Genomic DNA, 22,832 nt, shown 5'->3' on the forward strand with positions numbered 1-22,832 from the left:
GAGAAGGAGGAAACACTGGTGGTCTCCCACTGTATAAGTGAAACGTTTGTTTAAAAAAGACAAAATATGTTTTTTAAAAAAGCAGGGTGAAGGACACAGACAGAAGTGAGGTCAGTCTCAAGAGGAGGATCGGAGTGAGACGGCAACGAATGAAGGCCGATGTGAAGTTGAGGTTAAGAGAGGGAATAGGAAAAAAGAAAGTGAAGCAAAGAGGAAGAGCAAAGAACAGGCGTAAAGACCATATACACTGGGGCACGAGATAAAAGGAGAAAAGCGAGAAGAGGTAAGTTTACAGATAAGTGGTAAGAGAGAGTAGAGGAGTGCGAGAGTCACAAAAGAACGGTAACAGGGAGTGGTTTGATATTTTTAAAAAACAAGGGCAAGTGGCAAACGAGTGAGCGAAAGGAGCGTTTCGATGCGAATTAAGAAGAAAGGTAAAAGACAACGAACGATAGAGGAGAGGGGCGAAAGAGGTGGACAGCAGTGCCCAATGGGTATTAAAGAGTGAATGAAAGAGCGAGAGGGGTCTGGAGGAGAGGAGAGGGAAGAGAGCGAGACCTTGTTGCCTCTGAGGCAACGAGCCGAGAGGAACGAGGGAGGCAGACAAAGCCGCACGCTGCTCTCACACAGCAGAACAAAGAGAGGAGGTGCATCATGGGAGTCTGAGCCTTGCGCCCGCCACTGACGCCATGCTGGATCAGCACGCAATGGCACAAATCAAAACGCAAAACACATAAGCCTTCATTTAATAATCACTGATTAGTATATGGACCACTGGCTTTAAATTCTTTAAGAACAACAGCTTTCCTACTTTTAGTACTGCACCTCCTCAAGCTTCATAAAACTGCACACATATGCAAAAACTATTGTGCATATCATATACAAGCACACAAGCATACTATACCAGATGCATATAGAATATGATTAGGGTCTCTCTGTCATAAACTTGACTCCAGAACAAAAGAGAAAACTTGTAATAATATTGACTTTAGCATAGCATAAATCCTGCTGCTGAAATGAGGTAGAGAACGAGGAAACCCTGAGTAAATCAAGACAGCATCCTCGCTGACCGAGTGAGTAGGTGGAGAGAGGGAAGACTGTCCGAGCAGCTACAAGGCAGACAGTGTTGGTAAAAGAGTGGAACCAGGCAAGAGGAGGAGGAGAAAAAGAAGTGAAAGACAGTGTGGGGGAGAGGAGAGCTTTCTCTACAGCGCGCTGATACAAGCAGACCAGGGTTGAAGCAGAGGGTGGGGATAAACAGGAAGGGAGGAGAGCTGTTCAATGTTAACGGCAATTCAGGTATGAGTGGAAAATGCTAATATCCGTCTGTGTGTGCTGAGTGTTTGGTGTGTTTCATTGTAAATCTGATTAGGTGCATATATGCATGTGTTTACTCCTGTAAAAGCCGCTAGCTCAGGGAAACACAGGCTGAAGGAGCAAAGACACAGGGGTGGCAGGGTGAGACTGTGTTTTACTTTCTCAGCTTAAGTGTCAAAATTCAAAGGAAAAGTATGCAAAATTATTAAGATATTGGCTGTAAAGTTTTCCATCTACCCCCCTCTGACTCCTACGTCTTCCCTCTCTTATGCTCGCTCTTTCTTTTTCCCTCTCTCCCTGTCGGTCTCTCTTCCCCCGGCAGGTCTGATACGCCGGAGCTGCAGCTGAACTCTGAGTAGCACTGTCTCCGGGAAAAAACAAAGTGATCAATGTGAGAAGGCACGGGGCGCTCATGGACAGGCCAATCAATGGTGTAAAGAACCTTGCCCAGGGCCTTATGCAAATGGAAGCACGTCCCGTAACCTCGGGAGTGAACATGCGCACTAGATCAATGGGGCGAGGGTAGAACCTTACAGCAAGATCAGCCTCAGCCAGTAAATATGTAATGATGAATCCCTCAAGATTTAACTGAACCCAAATGAACTTCAACTAGCTCGGCTTCTTATATCACAAAGTGGCAAGAAAGGCCCCGTGTTGAAGAGGTGCGGTGTGGGGGGTGGGTGGGGCAGGACAAGAGAGATTAAAAAGAGCCTTTTGCACAATGATGCGCTGAGGACAGATGGATTTTTCACTTCCTTTTCACTGGGGAGTAAAAAAAAAACAAAAAGGTGAGAGGAGACTTATGAATAGTCATCTCAACAATACTTATTTGAGGTGTAATGATTTTCAATTACGTCACCATGGCAACATCCGTGTGTTTTGAGGAAGGAAAGAGAAGAGTGGGTAACCGTGACGACCTGGTGAAAGTGTGCTAAAACCACGATGGTCAGACCAAGGACTGGATAAGACTAAGTATTCAAAACCGACAGCTGACATTTACTAATGCTCTCGTATAACAGAGTCTGAAATTGGTATCAATCAGAAGCTATCACAGACCAATTAGAAGTAGTGCATGACTTAATTATGGACAAGGTAACCATGGCGATCCATGATAGATTGATAACTTTTCTCTCTGTAAGCAGCAAATAATGGACAGCAACTTGCTGAACTGGTCATGAAAAAGTCAGCTGTATACTCAAACTATTGACAACCAGTAGGAGAAAGATATAGATACTGTAAAAGCAGTCAAAGACACATACGGAGACAAAGAGGGATTCTTCAACTGACGATGGAAACCGAGATGTATGGAAGTGATCCTGAAGCGTATTGACCGCTCCTGCGTCAGAGCCTAAGGTAAGAGCAACAGCTCCATGTCTGCCTCTGGGCTGCTGAGCGCACTATAGGAGAGTTTGCTCAAAACAAAACACATACAGTATATGCCCAAGATTTTTAAATAGTGTGGACATGAAAGCGATGCCTTGAATTGCCCTTGGTTGTTGGCTGTGTCTCAGATGACCTTTCTAACCCTGGAAAACAAAAAGTTAGGGAGACAAGAAAGAAAATGTTTTGTAACATATAGGTGCTTTATCTAGCTATACCTGCAGTACTCCTGAAACAAAGTTGAGGGAAAACAGCGGTTAAAACACTGAACGTGAGGTGAATCACTTCCCTCACAACCTCTCTTGACAGTCTACCTTTTCTGTGCTGTAGCAGCCCTGCAGGAGCATCTGTCTTAATCTGCTGACTGAATGTAAAAAGTCAAGTGATCACAGTAATGTTAGTGTCCATGGAGTTAGCTGGTTGTGGGTATAGCGGTATGTATGCAACCGAAACTGTAGGAAAATATAGGGACATACATTTTTTTGTAGAAAGAGACTAAATGGGCCAGGTCCCTGATATTATAGATATTAGGGATGTCACAAGAACCGATACTATGGTACCAAGTCGATGACAAAATTCAGATCAAATGGAACAGATCCCTGCAAAAATGACATCATAATAATTTTAATATGTTTTTCAATGAAAATGAGAATAATGATATAAAATTATCACAATAGCAATATCAGAATCAAAATGATCAATATTAGACATTTTTTCAAAAACGTGCAGCCCCATTTGTGATGCGGTAAACTCACTATTGACATGTCCAGGGGACACACCCTATTTTCTCCCCGTTAGCTGTTACCTTCGTGCAGGACTGTGCTGCTTACCGGCTGCTGACAGTTAATGTTAACTAGCTCATCCTGCAGATTTCAACACGGGAGGTGCCATTTACATTATGATGAGTTCTGGCTCTATTCAGTAAAGGTAAATTAAAACATCATGCTTTCAAATGTAATCCTGTAAAATGTAGTTTTTGGTAAGAAACCTAAATAAATACAGTTGTTTGAAGGAGATGTTTTCACAGAAATATAAAATAGATAATAGAGAGGGAATTATGATCTGTTCAACTTCTTAACAAAAAAAACAGTATGCAAACGGCAGTAAAGGAATGTACTAAGTATATTGGATTTATTGTTTTTTGCTTTTGTTTTTTTTACCGTGGAATTGAGAATCTTGTAATTTCACTGGTATTGGTATTGACTACTACATTTCTGGTATCCTGTACTGTAAATCCTCTTGAAATCCATTTTGTTTGTTGACAAGAAGAAAATCAGAGGACAGGAAGATGCTAGCAGCAAATAGGACACATGACGAAGGAGAATAACTCCAAGGACAAGCGAGATCCACCCTGTACTTAGAACGGCACGACAGATTCCTGCCAACTGTAACAATGTTGTGCTGCCTTTTACTGTCTGCATCCCTTCGGTTAACAGAGACATTACGAAACAACGCACTAAAAAGAGGCATGTAGTTTATGTATAATGGGAAGAGGAATTTATGACAAACAAACCAAAAACATCAACAGACAAGTGTTCATGTTCGAAGAGATGGATTGTGTTGCACCTGTGCAACAATAAAACAAGACAGAATTAATAATGAAAGAAAATCAAAAAATGCAGCAAACAACAACAAAATTGGAATCTCACACGCAATCAATTCCCCTTCATATTGAAGGCACAGCACGAGAGAGACAAGAGGTGAGTAAAGTATTACCAACCCCCCGCTCCCTACCAACACCACAAATGTAATCTAGAAACCAAAGATGGTCCTGAAACATAGAGAGAAACACCAACAAAGGTGAGAATAATGGCGACGTATTGAAGGGAATACTTCACAAAGCCTATTGTGCGAGTATCCTTTTCAAACCGCAAACCCGCTGTAATTTGGTCTGCGTCATCTGCCTCTAGTCACAATGCAGCACTACAGCTTTGAAATGGATGGCAAATGAAGGCCATTTGTACATAATCACAGCAGATAGAAGAATTCAGAAGCCCTACAATGTGTTGTTGAGGTGGAAAGAAAGACCTTGGTCTATCTGTGGCAGCCAGCGCAGCTAAGGTTTGGCAAGGGAGGTCTTTTTTCCCCAGAAACAAGCAAATCAATTCAAATCAAATCAGCTTGCTAGCCGTGACATTTAAACAGTTCAATTTACATCCTTATGTTAAGAGGAGAGCCGCTCTCTAAGATGCCTATTCATTCACAAAGAAATTAGACGTCTATATTTCAGCTGCTTAATAGAGCAAATATGCTGTAGCTGTGCTGAGGAAGAAACCGTGTCTTTTGATGGTGTACAAAGGGCTAGGCATTGTCTGTCATTACGAGCAGAGCACAAAAACACTGAGAGGGATAATATACATAATATAGACAGGACTGGAAAACAGCACCACGCATGATATGCATGCATTACCACATGCATGCAAGTGCGTACCAACACACGAGCAAACGCGCACACAGTGGCGATGGTGTATGTCCTGAGGGCTGCTGTCCTGCTGTGCAGGCTGGCAGGCACTTTTGTCATGGTGGTCCTTTTGTTTCACATCAAACAAAACGCCACAGCTTTGCATACGGCTCCACTAATTTCTGCTAGTGTGCCCCAGCCATTTATCATCGCCTCTCACCCTCTCCTCCTCTCCTCCCCTAACGTGGCTCTGATAGCCGCTCTCCACCAAGCTGTTCTGCTCAGGACGATACAGGCTTCTCCAGGCTAGGGCTGACACACACAGACGTGCACACACACATACACCAGACCCATACAATATGTGTGCACCCACTTGCAGACATAGACAGACATACACACAGGAAACTGCACCACTACTGCACCGCTTGCAAGCCCGCCAGCTATGGAGAACCTTGAGATAAAAACAAACCTTCTCTTCATCCCCTCCAGAAGCAATAGACAGGCTAGCACTCAGAGTTTTCGGAGGCGGCCGAGACGTGCATACAACATTAGACGAGGGGATTTTCAGAGCCCTGTGTATGGACGTCTTCACAGCTGGGATGATTTTGTCAACAAATTAAAAGCGATTTTTGCCTGTGTCGTGATGAACTCAGGTGAAGGTTGCACTGGTCCGAGAAGAGTATTTCTGATAGACACAAACGTGGAACTTAGTTTGACACGGTTTAAAGGAATGCTCCGACATTTTATGGAAATCAACTTGTTTGCTGTCTGACTGGGATTTAGATTCTGTAAAAAGATCAATATCAATTTCTATGTCTGCACATTCAGTAGAGAGATTGGTCCAGGACGTGTTTAGTCTAGGAAAGCACAAACACTGGAGGCAGGTGTTTGGGGGGAGGCAGACAAAAGAGAAAACTCCTAACAACTTCAAATGTGTCTTTTTTTTTTACATTTTGTGTTGTGTTTGCTGGCAAGCTAGCCACCAATCCATCCAAGAATCAGCTGGGCTTTGTTAAGAGTTAGGCAATTTTGGAACTCCAGCAACTTTACAATGAGGAAAGGACTTCTAAGAGGCTGCATGCAGTCACTTCACCCTGCAGCTGGTCATATAAATAGCTCCAATGTATAAACTAACTTAAACCACCTTAAAGGGGATATATCGTGCTCATTTTCAGGTTCATACTTGTATTTTGGGTTTCTACTAGAACATGTTTACATAATTTAATGTTCAAAAAACACATTATTTTTCTCATACTGTTTGTCTGAATATACCTGTTTTCACCTTCTGTCTGAAACGCTCTGGTTTAGCACCTGTCTCTTTAAGACCCCCTCTCGAAAAAGCCCAGTCTCCTCTGATTGGCTTGAGAAAAAAATATGGTGCAGCTTTGCAAAGGTAGTTCTCAAGCTGTGGCCGATATATTAATGAGCCTGCAAGTGACATAGGAAGGGGAGACAAGTGTGAATGGCTTCTTGAATCACATGTTTTCGGATCTAGGCAGCCCACAAAAAACTGACTGGGTTGCCTTATTTCAGTTTGTGGGTTGGCAGGCACTCCAGATACCCAAATGTATGAGCACAAGCACTGAAAAGGTGAGTTTTTCATGATATGTCCCCCTTAAGTACCTTAAAACACAACTTTCTATTTCTACAATTTCTTAAATACACAAGAAGAAACATGAAAACTAAATTACAACGAGAACGCAAATAAGCACATTTCCCAAAATATTAGAGTATTCCTTTTAAAGGAACAGTGTGTAGGATCTGGCGGTAACTAGCGGTGAGGTTGCAGATAACAACTTATCCCGTGTGCCAAGCATGTAGGATTGCTACGGTGGCCGATGGGAAAATGCGAATGGCTCTATCTAGAGCTAGATGTTGTAAGAGAAGAGTGCTTAGAATGTGTGTTTATGTGGGAAATGAGTGGTGAAGCAAGAGAGAGAGAGAGAGCGGCGGCGATGGGAGCGAGTAGCGTTATCGACTCCGACCCAAGCAAGAAGTTAACAGTGTTTGGACTCCGTGGAGAGAGGACCCGCTCCCTATGTAGACATTCTCATTCTAAGGTAACGAAAACACAGCAATTATCAGGTGATTATACACGAAAGAAAACATACTTATTAATATCATATTCCATTTCTGCCAATAGATCCCCCTAATTGTTACACTCTGGCCCTTTAAAACCACAGAAGTTGACAATAAACATTATATGACATTATAAAAGGTGAATTTCAAGCAAAAAAAGATGCTGTTACAGAGTATGAGTGCAGCTATGAATGTGTATACCTGAGCTCTACATGTGTATAAGTATCAAAAACACCAGATATAGATGCTTAAAGTAGTATAAGTAAGATTGGGGTTCAGGTACAATGACAACACTTAACATAATGTATTCTAACATTTACACATTTTTGTGATTTTCCAGAGGCATGCTGTAAAACGGGTGAGGGCTGGAAACAGAAGTGTTTGCCCAGCGCCATGTGTTCAGTGGGCTGTTACCATGCCAGTCATGAAGCTGTACAGACCACTGCCAGACCCAGAGTCCTGCACAGAGGGCATAGTTGGCACCGCCGCTGCCCTGAGGGTCACCACGACTGGGAGAGGGGGAATTAAGAGGACGAAGGAAATGAGGACACGAAACGGGACATAAAGCAGAGTGGATTTTGGGATGGCAAATATTGTTTGCTGAGATTAAAGAGTAAGTAACGTGAAGAACCGGCTATGCAAACAAAGAGTTTCATTGCATGAGAAAAAAGCACTAAGCTTGTTAAGAAAACTGTCTGTGGTTAATAAATAGCAAATCTTAAACAGACAGAGAGTATAAGTGCAACTACTTTTTCTTACTTGTAATTCAACTTGTGAATCTGATTAAGCCCAAGAAAAGCTTATTGTTGTTCTCGCATCTTCCCATACCACTCAACATAAAAACCTCTCATTTAGTGCGAAATTCAATCACTTTTTTTAAACTCCGAGCTATGTAAAACTAACTTCTCCGACTCAGACTGATTCACCCGGCAGTGTTTCATCTTTCTCATCCTCCACACACACCGGTATGGCGATGAAGTCCACAAGGAGCGAAGAAATCCTTCATGTCTATCTGTCTCACCTCAAGCATCTCTTCCCACATCTGACTCCTGGCCACAACACACACATACACTCACACGGATCCAAGGACGACGGAGAGAAAACCTAAGCTATATTCATTATAGATTGAAACAGATGGCACTGTAAGGAAAGTGTACAGTCTGCAAGCATGTACTGTATATATATGTGGCGTGTTCATGGAGGACACTTAAAAATCTGTAATCGTGTTCTTGAGGGGCTGTTGTGGCGGCTGGCTGGTTGGCACCCACACATTTGTGTACTGGGAGACAGATGCATTCTTACATAAGACCTTATATAATGCTGCCCTGTCCTATCCAATAGGAGTGCTCTTTTTTTTGCTCTGTGAGCAGGAAGGTTAGTGCGGGTTAGACAACCCTTCCTCAACACAACCACCCCTACCAACACCTCCCACCCCCCGCACTCCTGGCAACGAAGAGAGATGAAAAGACAGGCTGAGCTGAGGGAGACATGGAGGCAGGGCCTGTATGGTTCTATGCCCTTGGTCCCTTATACTCTCTCTCGTTTGTTCTGGGGTGAGGTTTTGTCATCAGGTGACGAAAGGATGCTGCAGACCTGGAACCTAGAGGAGTATGGCTAGTTTGTGTGAGAGCTGGAGAGACGCAGAGTGAGACACAGTCCCCAGCCAAGCTAAAACCCCCTGAGACTTTGAAGGGAATATAGGAATACTGGGTTCAAAAACAAAGTAGCACGACAGGGGGAACATGACCCATCTTCCTTTAAAACTACACAGCTGAGAGAGACAGAGAAGGAGGAGCAGGGAGGAGCAGGCTGGCCAAGCATGAAAGCAGATGTCAGAGGAGACTAGAGACTCTAAGGGAGCGATGGAAGAGAAGGAGAGCACTGCAAAACAGTGAACTGAGATGGATGGATGGATTCTGTGATAGCTGAAGAGTGATAGAGAGGGGAAAAAGGGCGAGAGAGGTGGGGGGGGGTGAAGCGGAGGAAAAGGAGCCGAGCAGCCTTCCCCCTGCAGCACTCATTCAAAGGCAGTTAGCTACTCTTTGATGTATCTATAATTAGTCAGTACACACTGTGAAGTGTTTTAAAAGAAATCAAATTGCAATGAAACACTCGAGCGCTCCAAACAGGGGCTAACATGCTCCGGAGCATGGGGGAGCGAGCAGGAGAAATTAATGGCGGGGCCTTTTTTTTTGATGTGCTTGATCAGAAATGTATTTATTAACTGCAAAGGGGAGTAGTAATTAACCCGCAGACAGCTTGTTTTCTCTGGGTCTTCTCATGTGTCAAACGGTTCATCCCGCAAGGCTCCGCTCTCCACTCGCGTGCTCATGCGCGCACACGCCTCCCGCCCCGTCCCGCTGGACCACTTTCTCCTCAATTAAGTAGACGTGCGCATGTGTGTGCACGAGTGTGTGCGAGGGAGCGCAAAAACACAGCAATAACAAGTAAGACATGTATAGTGGCTGCTTTTAATCCCATGTATATATGGTGCTCCTGTAAAGTAAACAGTTGTTTGAGTGTATTTGGATAAAAAGCCGAACAGCCCGGAGTAGAATACTTTATATATATATATAAACAATGCACCTAAACAAAATCACAATAATTAGGGCTGTCAATCGATTAAAATATTGACATCTTTATTCATCGCAAATTAATCGCACATTTTTTATCAGTTCAAAATGCACCTTAAAGAGAGATTTGTCAAGTATTTTATACTCTTATCTACATGGGAGTGGGCAAAATGCTGCGTTATGCAAATGTATGTATATATTCACAAATCAATGACAAATATTGTCCAGAAACCCTCACAGGTACTGCATTGAGCATAAGAAATATGCTCAAATCATAACATGGCAAACTGCAGCCCAACAGGCAACAACAGCTGTCAGTGTGTCAGTATGCTGACTTGACTATGACTTGCCCCAAACTGCATGTGGTTATCATAAAGTGGGCATGTCTGTAAAGGGGAGAGTCGTGGGTACCCGTAGAATCCCTTTTCACTCACATATCTTAAGGTCAGAGGTCAAAGGACCCCTTTGAAAATGGCCATGCCAGTTTTTCCTCACCAAAATTTAGCTTAAGTTTGGAGCGTTATTTACCCTCCTTCGCGACAAGTTAGTATGACATGGTTGGTATCAATGCATTCCTTAGGTTTTTTAGATTTATATGATGTCAGTATCTTTACTCTAGCTGTAAATCTGAGTCTGCTGCGTTAATGCGTTAAACAAATTAGTGGCATTAAAACAAATCTGCGTTAACGCATTCTTATCACGTTAACTTTGACAGCCCTAATAATAATACAAGAGACTCCATTCAAAACTGGCATGATTGGCTTGGACAAGTCTGCATACTGCATGTAGACAAAGTTGCTGATAGGGACAGGTGGGCAATTGAGGGTAGCTAATAAAAACTATGTGTGCGTGAGTCAGTTTGGAAGAGGTGAAGGAGTTTCGACACTGATAGACAACAGAAGCTGGGATGGCCTCGAGGGAAACCTGACAATGGCATATTCCAACACTCTGTCGCTTAAAGTGAACACAAGGATCTTTCAAGTCTCTGTTTTGATGTTACCTTCTCCATACTGCATCTGCTATATGCTATGTATTTATATATGCACATACTGTATATGAGTGTTTTAAGATGGTTTTCACATGACAAGGACATCACATAAAAGAACGCAGTTAAAAACCTCGTCGAGGCCTTTACACACACAGAGAGAGATGGAGTCTGAAACACAGAGAGACAGAAAGAGACAAATAGAGAGAATAGCTAGTCTTCGTCACACGGCGAGAAAGCCCAGGAGATTGTGAGGCTGTCACGGACAAAACACTGCATGAATATTTAGCAGCCAAATTAAAATTACAAAATACTAAACAAAAAAAAGAGTAGGTGAAAGAGAAAGAAAGAAAATAAAATATTCCTGAAAACACCAGTGGGACAAGTGCCCACCTTTAATCCCCCCCGTAGCCGTATCCTCCCTGTGCTGCCCCCCCTCCTCTTCCTCTTACTAAGAAAAGAGAAGAGATATGTCCTGAATAATATGGGATGTGGTGAGTCTAGCAGTAAATCCGTCAGATCAAGAAACCAGCAAACTGGCGATGTATCCCAGCTCTCAGATCATAGAGAGGCTTGCGAACACAACTAGCACCGTATGTTGGCTATAGCAGAGCTTAATACAGTGCAGTCCTTAGTATTTTAAATGCTAACGCAGCTAGCACAGTGTGATCGCAATAAGCCTGGCACTGAGCTAAGACTGCTACATACTAAACATGTGGTTGTGGAAATTTCAGAAGCCGCAAATACAACAGAACAAGACTTTTGGTTGTTCTTTTCTTTTTCTTATCATGCTGTAGAGAGCTACTGTATGCTGGGATTCACATGAGAAAATGTGCAAAGATGTTTTATGCACTGTAACTTATCAGCTTAAAGTTTGTTTTTTTTGTTTTTTTTTAAATGATAGCATCTTTTATAGCAATACGTGCCTAAAATATCCCATGCTGCTGTTGTCTTGTCAGTGGTAAAGCAACTCTCTGCATCCTAAACATCACATCCCTATAACTTGAATCTTTACTACTTAAAACATTGTATTAAATGAAATGGTATGAAAGAGCTCAAAGCCAAAGTGAGGTTTGATCCCTTTTGAATCACATTAACTACACAGTACATTTGGGATGTTACCAATACTTCAGTACCAAGTCAATGCCAAAATTCTGAAAAAGTCACGGATCTCTTTTTTTCTACAGTACCGCAGGTACTAACGGCGTCCCGTCATTGATAGAAAATTTGTTTTGGAGGCAGTAAACTCACTATCGACGTGTCTAGGGGACCCACCCAATCTTTTCCCTGATGATGCTACATTGTGAACTAGAGTCGTTCCGATACCAACACCAGTATCGGAAATGCGTCCGATACTGCCCAAAATTCGGGATCGGGTATCGGCGAGTGCGCCAGTCTATGCACCGATCCAATACCAGGTTTTCCGCCGGGTCTTCGATGAGGCCCCGCCAGGCCAAAGCATCGGGGAATTGTGTATTTTTAAGATGTTTTTTTTAATTAAAATGTGTAATACAAGTAGCAAACATCTTTAAGGAATAACTAAGTGCGTAGGTTGTGTGTTTAATGTTAGCGAGTGTCGGTGTTTGCGGTCAAGAGACAGAGAAAGAGAACACATTAGACTTAGGTCTGATGATAAATCAGACATTATCAAGACACCGAGTAGCAAGTAGCAAGCCAGCAGGGTCCAAATATACTCTCCCACCATAAACCACGACTCCTAAATGCTACTCCGACCTGGTAAGGATAACTCACCACGATGGTATTGGCTATCTGCACACAGAAGCTTTATTATTAGCTCACTCTAGTCATTAAAACACTAACAGAAGAGAAAGTGATGATCAATATGTGATGCAGAATCCCACTAGGACATCGCAGTAAACCAAAGACTAGAAAATAAAGCATTAACCTCAGAAGCCTTCATATAACCCGCAAAAGACACACTGTAGGCCCATTTAGCTGAAGGGTGCGGTTATGAAGCCAAGAGGCTGGCCAAACTTTTACTTTCACCCTCCCCTGTGCACCATTAATTCCTTCAAATCCACTTCCCTCCCACCATCTTTCAACCTATCCTCTGTCTCTCTTAAGGCTGGGAGAGATCTGCATGCTCTGCAGCGGATCTGCTTTAACAGTACCACTGTTGTTGCATTGCCATCCCTACATTTCTTTATCCAGCCCTCTCCTTCCCCCGGTTTTCCTCCTGTTCTTGATGTGTTAGAGGAGGTGGATAGTGCCCAAGGACAAGGATGAACCAGATTGTTTACAGAAGCAGTACTTTTTCAAAGAAACTAAATGCTATTTATTTTTAATCGTTCCACCATGTTTCACACACTATCACTCAGCTGCCTGTCTCCCCGAGGTGACCGATGCCAATACGGCTCTGCACGTTTGCATATATGTGTGTGTGTGTGTGTTTGAGAATATGTCGTTTTTTGCATAGTAACATCTTTGTTTGCATGTTAGTATGGGTGGTAGCATTGCAACTTGAATTCTAGTTTATATAACAGTTGGAATACGCAGCTTTTCCAACATGTATGTGAGTGATTGTGCTGACAGGAGGGCATTGTGTCTCTTTGTCGGTGGGAGGTAGGAAGGATAAGCGGAAAACTAAAACACTCACCAGCTCAACGAAAGACAGCCCTCCGTAGCTGTGGGCCATGATGAAGACATTCTTGGCTGCGGCTTTGGACACAAAGTGGTCCCACACGTATAGCACGTGTTCCTCGGAGGAACCATTTTCCTGCAACACAAAAAAAACTCTAATGTTATATCCAAAACAAAGAAGACTGATGTAAATCATACGAGCTTGAAGGCTGTCAACAAACGCAGTTTTTGCATGTGTCCATCCAGTGAGACCGGAGCATCAATAGAGTTATCAAACTCTTTTAATTGAATGCTACAGCATCAAAACCTGCACCTTCGGGACAGCCAAAAAGAAAAAGAGAAACAAAAAAAGTGGTGATGGCCAGAGGGGATTCTATAAAGAGCCACACTTCGACAGATCAATAAGTCTTGCATATTGCAAATGCCCTAAATGTAAAACTCAATAGGCTGGGTGACGTAACGCTTAAATCTTAATTTGTACCCCGTTGCTGAATCGATGGTCCATCTATACACCAGTAGAGGCGTAATGGGAAGACACTAGGGGAAGGTCAAAAGAAAAAAACAACAGAGAGGAGATCTACACGTGCATATACAAAACAGCACAGTTCTGCACCCACGCACACAATCACAAATGAATACCCCCACCTATGTTCTCACTCACATCTGCATGCACACGGTCATACACACACACACACACATGCGGGATTACGCACACGCGACCAGAAGACATGTTTAATTAAGCAGAGACATAGGCGCTTAGCCAGGGCTGGAAAGAACAATAGTAAAAGTACAGGCGAGAAAAGGGCATCCATTAATGAACTTGTGACATTGATTCTAGACTTTGATTTCCTATCAAACTGTCTGGTTCACAATAGAAATCAACAATACATTCCCACAAGAGGCTGCGCTGCAACACGGAGCTTTGTCGACTGGAAACACCTGTATCCTTACATCACAACACCACGCTGCACTTGCAAGATAGCACACTATTCACACATACATACACATATTCATTTTAATTAGCATACAGATGTATATATAAAAAAAGCATATCTGGAAATAAACAAACACACGGCCTACGGAGAATGGAAGCTCATCTGTTAATTGAGTGTCAAACTGTTCCATATGACTCCAAAACAAATAATTAGAGCTACGAGGTAAAGGACAGAAGAGGTGTCTTAAGATACTCTCCTGTTAGTTTCCGTAAATGCATTTTTCAAAGTAAGACAGAACATTATCAAAGAAAGATAATTACTTTACAATGTTTGCTCTCCTAAAGGTGATAATTGAGGAGATAGTGTAAAACACACACACGCTACATAAAATATGGTTTAAACTTTTTCCTTTAGAAGAAAGTAAGGTAGCTTGTGATGTGATGAGATGTTCTATGCGTATTTGTGTGTACAAGATTGTGTGCAAGTGTGTGTGTGTGTGTGTGCTTCCGCTATTTGATGATGTGCCGCTGTGTGTTTTTGTTGCCGTTGTTTGTCTAGAGGTAAATTAACCTGTCAGAGTGTTTGTGTTTACTGCTAGATTAGCATGAGGGGGTTGTAGTGTCAGCACCCACCTCGATTCAGAGTGTGATGCAAGAGCAGGCAACTCGGCTCTGCCCTGCCCTTCTGCCATCAGTGCTCTCTGCATGTGTGTGTTATCCTACGTGCACGGAGCTCGGGCTGGCTGAAGCAGAGTTGTCTGTCTGAAAGGCTGTGACATCAAAGTCCTTTGAAGTCTCCCTCCTCTCTCTCTCTCCTCCGCCATGTCACCCTTCATCTGTGGAGCCCATTTCATTAGCTTGCCTCCCCTCCCGCCCTCCCTCCCTCCCTCGCTCCTTCCCTCCCTCGCTCCTTCCCTCTCTTCTACCTTCTTTTTCTCCTCCATGGATGCCACCTGTTCTTCTTCGCACTCCTCCGTCTCCCTGTTTTGTCCACCCCTCCGCCCACCCTTTAGTGACAATGCCCGACATGGAGACATTAGGTGTGTGGTGTGTGTGTGTGTGTGTACCTCATCACTAATTCCAAAACTGCTGATATCAACTGATTGCAAAGAAAAATGTGTTAATGAGTGATAACCATAGACTGTATATAAAGATGGACAACACGTCTCCACTTTTTCCAACTGTACAAAAGTGAAGCCAAAATATCCCAGATACGGGAAGTGCCATCTTGAGATTTTGACACCGTTTGGAGCCAGAGTCTGCGCAGCAGTGATCAGGGGGGCCTGGAGCCGCTGTATCAAGTACCCGCACACACACCCGCCTAAGCTTATCAGCATGAGCCGCCTAGCTGCTACGTTAGCACCTGGGTAGCTGTTTGGCTAGAAAGACAACTAACCATAATATCTCTCTAATTGCATTACATTACACAGACTCGTGACGGTCAAGTTAAAGTTACATCTCCTCTAGTACAAGTCCCGAGATTCCTGCTGCGTGACTACTTCTCTCAGGGCAGCTGTCAATCATGACATCTCACCCCCTTTTTATAGCATCAAATAACGAATCGAAACCAAACTCATCAGAAAAATCAGCCTAATAAGAACTACCTAAAATGACAGAAACCATCTTTGGGAAAAATGTATCTGATGTTTACTTTGACTTTTTTAGTTTTGCCCATGTACCATCCACTAACATGGAGATTTATGACCTATACTGCAGCCAGCCACCAGGGGGCGATTGAGACGTTTTGGCTTCACTTTTGGGGAGCTGTCATGTTGTCCATTTTTATATACAGTCTGTGGTGATCGCTGACAAAATGAAGACAAGAGAAGTATTTTTATTTATTCCTATATTGTGAATAATACTATTAATAATTCAAAGACACATAGTGAAGAGTTGATGTCTTCATGGTGGCAAATGAGTCTCCCCGTGCTCCTGACTCCATCGCCCAACCTAACGCACAACACACACTCTTTGCCTGCACCCTCGGCGGCAGGCGACAGAGTGACTGACTACCTGGCATGGCAGTGTAGTGAATTATCTAAACAGCATTTGCATATTGTTGCAATTATTTCCTGGGGTTAATTAGCTGCAGTGGAGCACGCCGCCCTGTGAGACCGGCTCCCTGTCACCAGCTCTCACACACTATCTTAGCTTATTTATTTATTTTCCACACTTTCCCCGCACTGTGTGTGTATTTGTCTGTTTATGTGTGTGTGTGCATCTGCCAGCACTGTCAGAATAGCGTCCCAACTGCACACCTGTTGCCAACATCCTTCAGCCATGACTGTCAGGGGACATTTGAGGGTGTGTGCAGTTTGTGTGTGTGTTTACCGAATATATAGTGATCCATACTGTCCCTTCAGAGAATATAAACTACGAATCTGCGCACTAGACAGTCTCAGGACCGGAAAGTCTCCAGATGCTGACAGCTAACTATTATCAAAAAGAAATAAAATGGCAGAGAGAGCTAGAGAAGGGGAGATAGTAGCCAGAGAGAGTGAGCCATACATATTACGGAGGGTGTACAGTATATCTGTGTGAGCTTGACAGGCTCTCTCAGCTCTGGACTTGGAATTCATGAACATGTTGCCGCCTACACACACACACACACACACACACACACACAGATACACAGCAACGTATATGCTAACAGATCATTTATTGTCAGCCATCATGAACTCCACTGCAGACAGCTCCCTATAGTACAATCTTCTGTGTGTGTATAGACGCGGCCAGAAATACTGGCACCCTTGCATTTTTTTTTGTTTCAAATGACGCACCATTTCTTCCAGAAAATTGTAGAATTAAAACATAATTTGGTATTGACATTATGTATTTCTTTGGTTTGCAGAGGAACAAAAAAGTAGGGCTGTCAATCGATCAAAAGCAATTTAATCGCACATTTTTTATGTGTTCAAAATGTACCTTAAAGGGAGATTTGTCAAGTATTTAATACTCTTATCAACATGGGAGTGGGCGAATATGCTTGCTTTGTGCAAATGTATGTATATATTTATTATTGGAAATCAATTAACAACACTAAACAATGACAAATATTGTCCAGAAACCCTCACAGGTACTGCATTTAGCATACAAAATATGCTCAAATCATAACATGGCAAACTCAACAGCTGTCAGTGTGTCAGTGTGCTGACTTTACTATGACTTGCCCAAAACTGCATGTGATTATCCTAAAGTGGGCATGTCTGTAAAGGGGAGACTCGTGGGTATCCATAGAACCCATTTTCATTCACATATCTTGAGGTCAGAGGTCAAGGGACTTAAATGGCCTTGTCAGTTTTTCCTTGCCAAAATTTAGCACAAGTTTGGAGCGTTATTTAGTCTCCTTCGCAACAAGCTAGTTTGACAATTGATTCCTTAGGTTCTCTAGTTTCATATGATAACAGTGTCTTCACTCTAGCATTAAAACTGAGCTACAACCTAAAAATCGCAAGTTGCATTAATGTGCTAAAGAAATTAGTGGCGTTTAAAAGAATTGGCGTTAACATGTTGACTTAAACAGCCCTAAAAAAAAAGCTGAAAAAAAAATGACTGAATCCTATAGCTTATTCCACAAAGTAATCTAAAATTTGCCTGGACAATATTATTGTTAAATAATCAAAGAATCAAAAACAAAGTTAGTGTACGCTTAACAGTGAAATATAGAATTGTGGAGACCAATACTGTCAATTTCAGGTTTTTTTTAGAGACAATTGTGTGGTTCTTTTTTTAAGTGCGAAGGGTGCCAATATTTCCAGCCACTAACTGTGTATTTGTAATATATATATATATATATATATATATATACACGCACACACAACCTCAGACACGGTAGTGAGTCAACTAACCAAAATGTGGTTTTAGCAAGTTCCAGCTACCCAATCAACAGCATTCTGATGATGTGTTTTAACTTACGTCACCATTAAAGCTGCTAGCTAGACAACCTGCTACACGACATTGAGCATGACTTTCTACCCCACTTTTAGTCCGTAAGTGGTTCCAACTGTTACTCCTTTTGTTGGATGTGTTCGCCTTCCAATTGTCTAGTTTCAAGAATTTGTTCAATTAAGCTCTTTCCATTATTTACACAATAACAACTCACACTCCTTTCCAAAAACACACATAATTGCATGCACACAGATGCAGACTCGTACACACACTCTCTTGTTTCTTCTAAAGTTGTCCGGTCCAATACTTGCCCAGTGTTTATTCACTGTAATGAGAAGCAGGGAGATGTAGAGCGGAGGAGAGGAGCGCGCTGCAGCCAGAATAACAGCCCCAACGCCAACACAAACCCGGTGTCTGACCAACACAGGAAACAATGAATCTAACAACATCAACACACTCTGACAAACAACCACTTCAGACCTCCCTGCACCTCCCTCCTGCTCCTCCTCATCCTAAACACTTAGCACTCCAGAAAACTACTGAGGAAGCTTGAGTTTCACGTCGGGAGATGGTGAGCGGCGTGGACCGGAAGGAATCTAGTGGATAAGAGCCATTCTACTTTTTACACTCAGAAACTTTTCAGTGGGAGCCAGAAGTGTCAGGACAGTGTCACGGGATCTCTAAACAACTTTATTGGGTTTGGACTCTTTTTTGCTTGGGCAGTGCTGGTTACAATCTCGCAAAAAGAGTTCGAGTGAGAGCTGAAGTAAAATTACAAACACATCACACAACAATAATATTAGAGAGTTCCTTCCTGCAAAGGAAGAAGTAGAGACAAATTACACCGGAGCTTTCTCACACACAAACTCTGACCAATCTCTCTCAATCTCTCAGGCCACACACCGGGTAAACCCACCAGCAGCCCCCGTCATTAAACTCTTTAATATGTCCTGATCAGCCCAGAGCAGGATTGTTTTCATTTGGCCTAATGATTAAATATTAAATAAGCAATGTACATAATTACATGTTTGGTGTTAGCAAAAGAGCTTATTAGAGTAAGTTAGTTTGTGCGTGCATGTCTCTGTGCACACAATTAAAAAGTGGACCTCAACGACACCTGTTTGCAATTGCATTCTAATCAATGTCTGGGACGTGTACTCCTTCGCCATCTCTTTTTCCTTTTTTTCTCTCTTCCCCTCTCGTCTTTTGTTTCTTTCTTTACTCTCTCTTTTTTTAAGGCCGACAGAGAGCTGAAGTTAGCTAGAAGCTGTCTGGGAGCTGATGGGTCTGCGAGAGTAGGGGGGGGAACGAAAGGTATGGAGCAAATTAGTGGCAGAGATGGGAAAATAATGACTGTGGCATTGTGGGTAATTAGCAGGTATAGTACCTATGGAGAGTTGGGAATATAATGATGTGAGAAAGAGACGGAGGAAAACGAGAACGAGGTGAAAAACGTGTGCAAGACTAACAAGAGGGGGGGGGGGGGAGGGAACGGTGTGTGTGCGCGTGTGAGAGCGAGAGAGAGAAATGTGTAGGTGCGTTATTCGACTCTGCAATGAAGGGATGTACAGTGTAAGGAGAGAGGAAGTGAGGGAGAGAGGGAGAGAGAGAGAGAGAGAGGAGAAAAACTATAGCGTCTATGTCATCCCACGTGCAGATTAGCGTGCTCAGACTGTATACAATGAAATAGCATGACCTTGGCGGGGTCAGTCTGCTCTGACAATATTTGCCAGGGCATTGTTTCAAATCAATAACTCATTAACAAAGTACAAAGGAAGTTGCTGTGGGTTTGTGAGATTCTTTATTAGAAAAGAGCGGCTGCGGGCCAGAAAGGTCATCGCTGTGACATCTCGGCTAGCCTCGCGCCGCCGCCCGGATTGTCAGGTGAAATTACTGCGAGCCATTAATTGACATAAGGCAAAGGAGAGCGGGCAGGCAGACAAGGCTGTGTTTGTTCCAGGATGACCCTGAGGTGCTGAGTTTGTGTGTATGTGTGTGCATGTGTGTGTGTGTGTCTCTATGTGTCTGTGTATGTCTTTATTCGGGTCAGCCTGTATCCACAACAGTGTTGTGTGCAGAGAGAGAAAGAGAAGGAGAGAGGGAGAGAGAGAGAGAGAGAGGGACCTCGGTGGGTGGGGAGGTGCGAGGGAGGGCAGGATGGATGTGTTTGATGGTTGACCTGACTAGAAGATTGGGAGCAGGGATCTGAGACCAGCTACACTGGCGGTGCCTTGAGCAAACACACAAACACACACACAGTTATGTACGTGTACACATAACACTAACAAGCACAAAATCTAACAGGCTCGCTCCTCTTTAAAACTTTGAGAAGTCAAACGCATTCGCCGAAATTCAAACACGAGAAGATAAACCTGCATTTAAAACGTGCCTCACACCACAGTGTGCTTGCACTGTGGCCTTAAACATGAGAACTTAAGTCATAAAGACACATGCGTGCAGGTCAAAGCTTTTTTTTCTCGACCACACTCACACAGAAATACAAAGATGGCATCCAGCCAATTTGTTCTCTGCAGCAAGCAGGTGAGCTGCCCTCTAGCCCCGGTTATTGACCTCTCCTCTGACCAAGTTCAGAGGTTAATCAAGTCCCTACCTGTCCTTGGATATGCTGAGCCTTACTTCTTGGCACAACCACAGGTCAAAGGTCAAATAAACCCTGTCTGTATAATTGCTTGTGGGCCGCAGACTGGGGCAAAGGGGTGAAGGTGACAAAGAGCAAAAAAAACCTAGTCCCATAGAGAAACACTGTAGCGCCATGTCAAATACAATTACCAGTGTGTGCGCTTGTGTGTCCATGTCTTAATGTTTATAATCGAGTTTTGGTGTGTGTACGTGTGTGTAAGTGTGCGTGCATGTACGTTAGTGAATCCTCAGGACGTTTTGTAGTACAGTGTGAACACGAGGAAACAGGACATCATCTGCTAAACACAGACAAGGACAAGGATCTTAGCTAGCCCCTGTGGACAGCTGCAGCTGGGAATAATGGGTCTTGGAGAGGCAGGGCCTAAATAATGGATGCTCCTTCCTTTAGGAAACATACTCTGTACAATCCACAACAGTCGAATAAGTATGAGACAGTGCAAGACATCCGTCACCAAGAAATTGGAGGCCACAATACTCCAAAGAGTCACAAACTAAAGGTATGATATGCAAAACAACCTTACATCGACTCTAACCAGAGTGACAGGTAAAAAATAAGAGAGAGAAAGATTTAACACAAGGGAATTAAATAATGCCTCGAGTGGAAACACTCGCACGCTGAAGAGCCCCAATATTATTCCTCCGTTGTGGTACGATTGTGACAAATGAATAATTGTTGAGAAAAGCCGAGAGATGTCATAGTGAAAAGCATTCGACGTCCACCGATCTCAAATTATACAGATCTCTCATTCTTAAATTTGCACTGCAGCTGAATATAGGCGGAGAAAAAGAACAGACGGAATAGCCTCAATCTGCTACTTCAAAATGCCATTGGAGTGAGGGTCTCTCTGAACAACGTACAATGTGAGATGCTAAAAGGAAAAGCATATAAAAAAAAAGAGAGAAAGAGAGAAAAGTATTCCAGTCATTTATAAAAATAAGTGGTGCTTAAAGGAAGGCGAAGCTCTGTTTTTTGTCCCCTTTGCTCTTTTTTTTCCCCCCTTCTTCTTTCCAGGGCCTGCTGGCCTAATCCCAGCCAGCCAGCCTTGGGTGAACTCTTTGGAAGCTTCTTAAGCCCATGAATGTGCCTTTTGTTCCTGCCATTCCTCCGCTTGGCTGACAGAAAATAGCTAACTGGATTACTGCTAAAATTCAGAGTAAAGTGAACTCCCAAACTTCTATATGGCAAAGTGCTAAGAGAGCGCCCCCCCTTCCCGCCTCCCCACCCCTACACCATCCTCATCAGCATCCCTCCGATCAGACTTTCTATCCTTCCATCCCTCCCTCTGTCCTCTCTTTCTCTCTCTCTCTCTCTCCCTCCTCCTCCACCAACATCCCCCCTAAACATGGCCCAGTGGTGTGTGTGATCTGGAGGAGACGAGAGGAGAGGAGAGGGATTAGATAAGGTTGAGAGGTTGCACACTATGAACCCAAGGCTAAAAAGTAAGAATCCTAAAAGCAGTTAAGAGCTTATTAATGTGTGTAAGGAAGCGTATTAATCAACTCAACTCTATCAGGGGGGCTGGTGTGTGTGTGTATGTGTGTATGTGTGTTCGGAGTAAAAAAAAGAAAATGTACAATGTAAGTCTCATAAATACAGAGCAAGACAGCTGATAATTCAAGTTTATGGTATTTCTTGTGTAATGTTAGATTTTATTATATTACCAGGAGTAGAGGTATATATTTGAGTGTGTGTGTGTGTGTGTGTGTGCGTGTGTGTGTGTGTGTGTGCGTGTGTGTGTGTTTTTGAATGGCAGTGTGCAGGTGGTCCGGCAGCTCAGCGGGAGTTAGAGTGCGAGGTGTAGTGAATAAAAAAGGTTTGTGTGTATGAGTGTGTGTGTGGGACCGTGTCTTGGGTGGGTGCTGTTGAAAAAAAGATGAAAACAGCCCTGCTAAAGAGGTTTGATTTGATCCACCACCCACCCTGACTAACGGAGGTGAAGGAGAAGGATATACACACACACACACACACACAAATGTCAAAACCTTAGTTCTTTTTCCACCTCCTTTACTCTT

General features: G+C 43.1%; 1 protein-coding gene across 1 annotated transcript in view; it reads right to left on the minus strand.

The window, feature by feature from the left end:
* The window catches only part of fam172a (family with sequence similarity 172 member A), a 170,236-nt gene that overhangs the window by 74,134 nt on the left and 73,270 nt on the right, over positions 1–22,832 (minus strand). The window contains exon 8 of the mRNA XM_037776656.1: positions 13,353–13,472. Within this exon, the coding sequence (XP_037632584.1) occupies positions 13,353–13,472 (120 nt within the window). The remainder of the gene's footprint in view (positions 1–13,352; positions 13,473–22,832) is intronic.

Source organism: Sebastes umbrosus, chromosome 8 (assembly GCF_015220745.1).
Source record: "Sebastes umbrosus isolate fSebUmb1 chromosome 8, fSebUmb1.pri, whole genome shotgun sequence".
Classification (NCBI taxonomy): Eukaryota; Metazoa; Chordata; class Actinopteri; order Perciformes; family Sebastidae; genus Sebastes; species Sebastes umbrosus.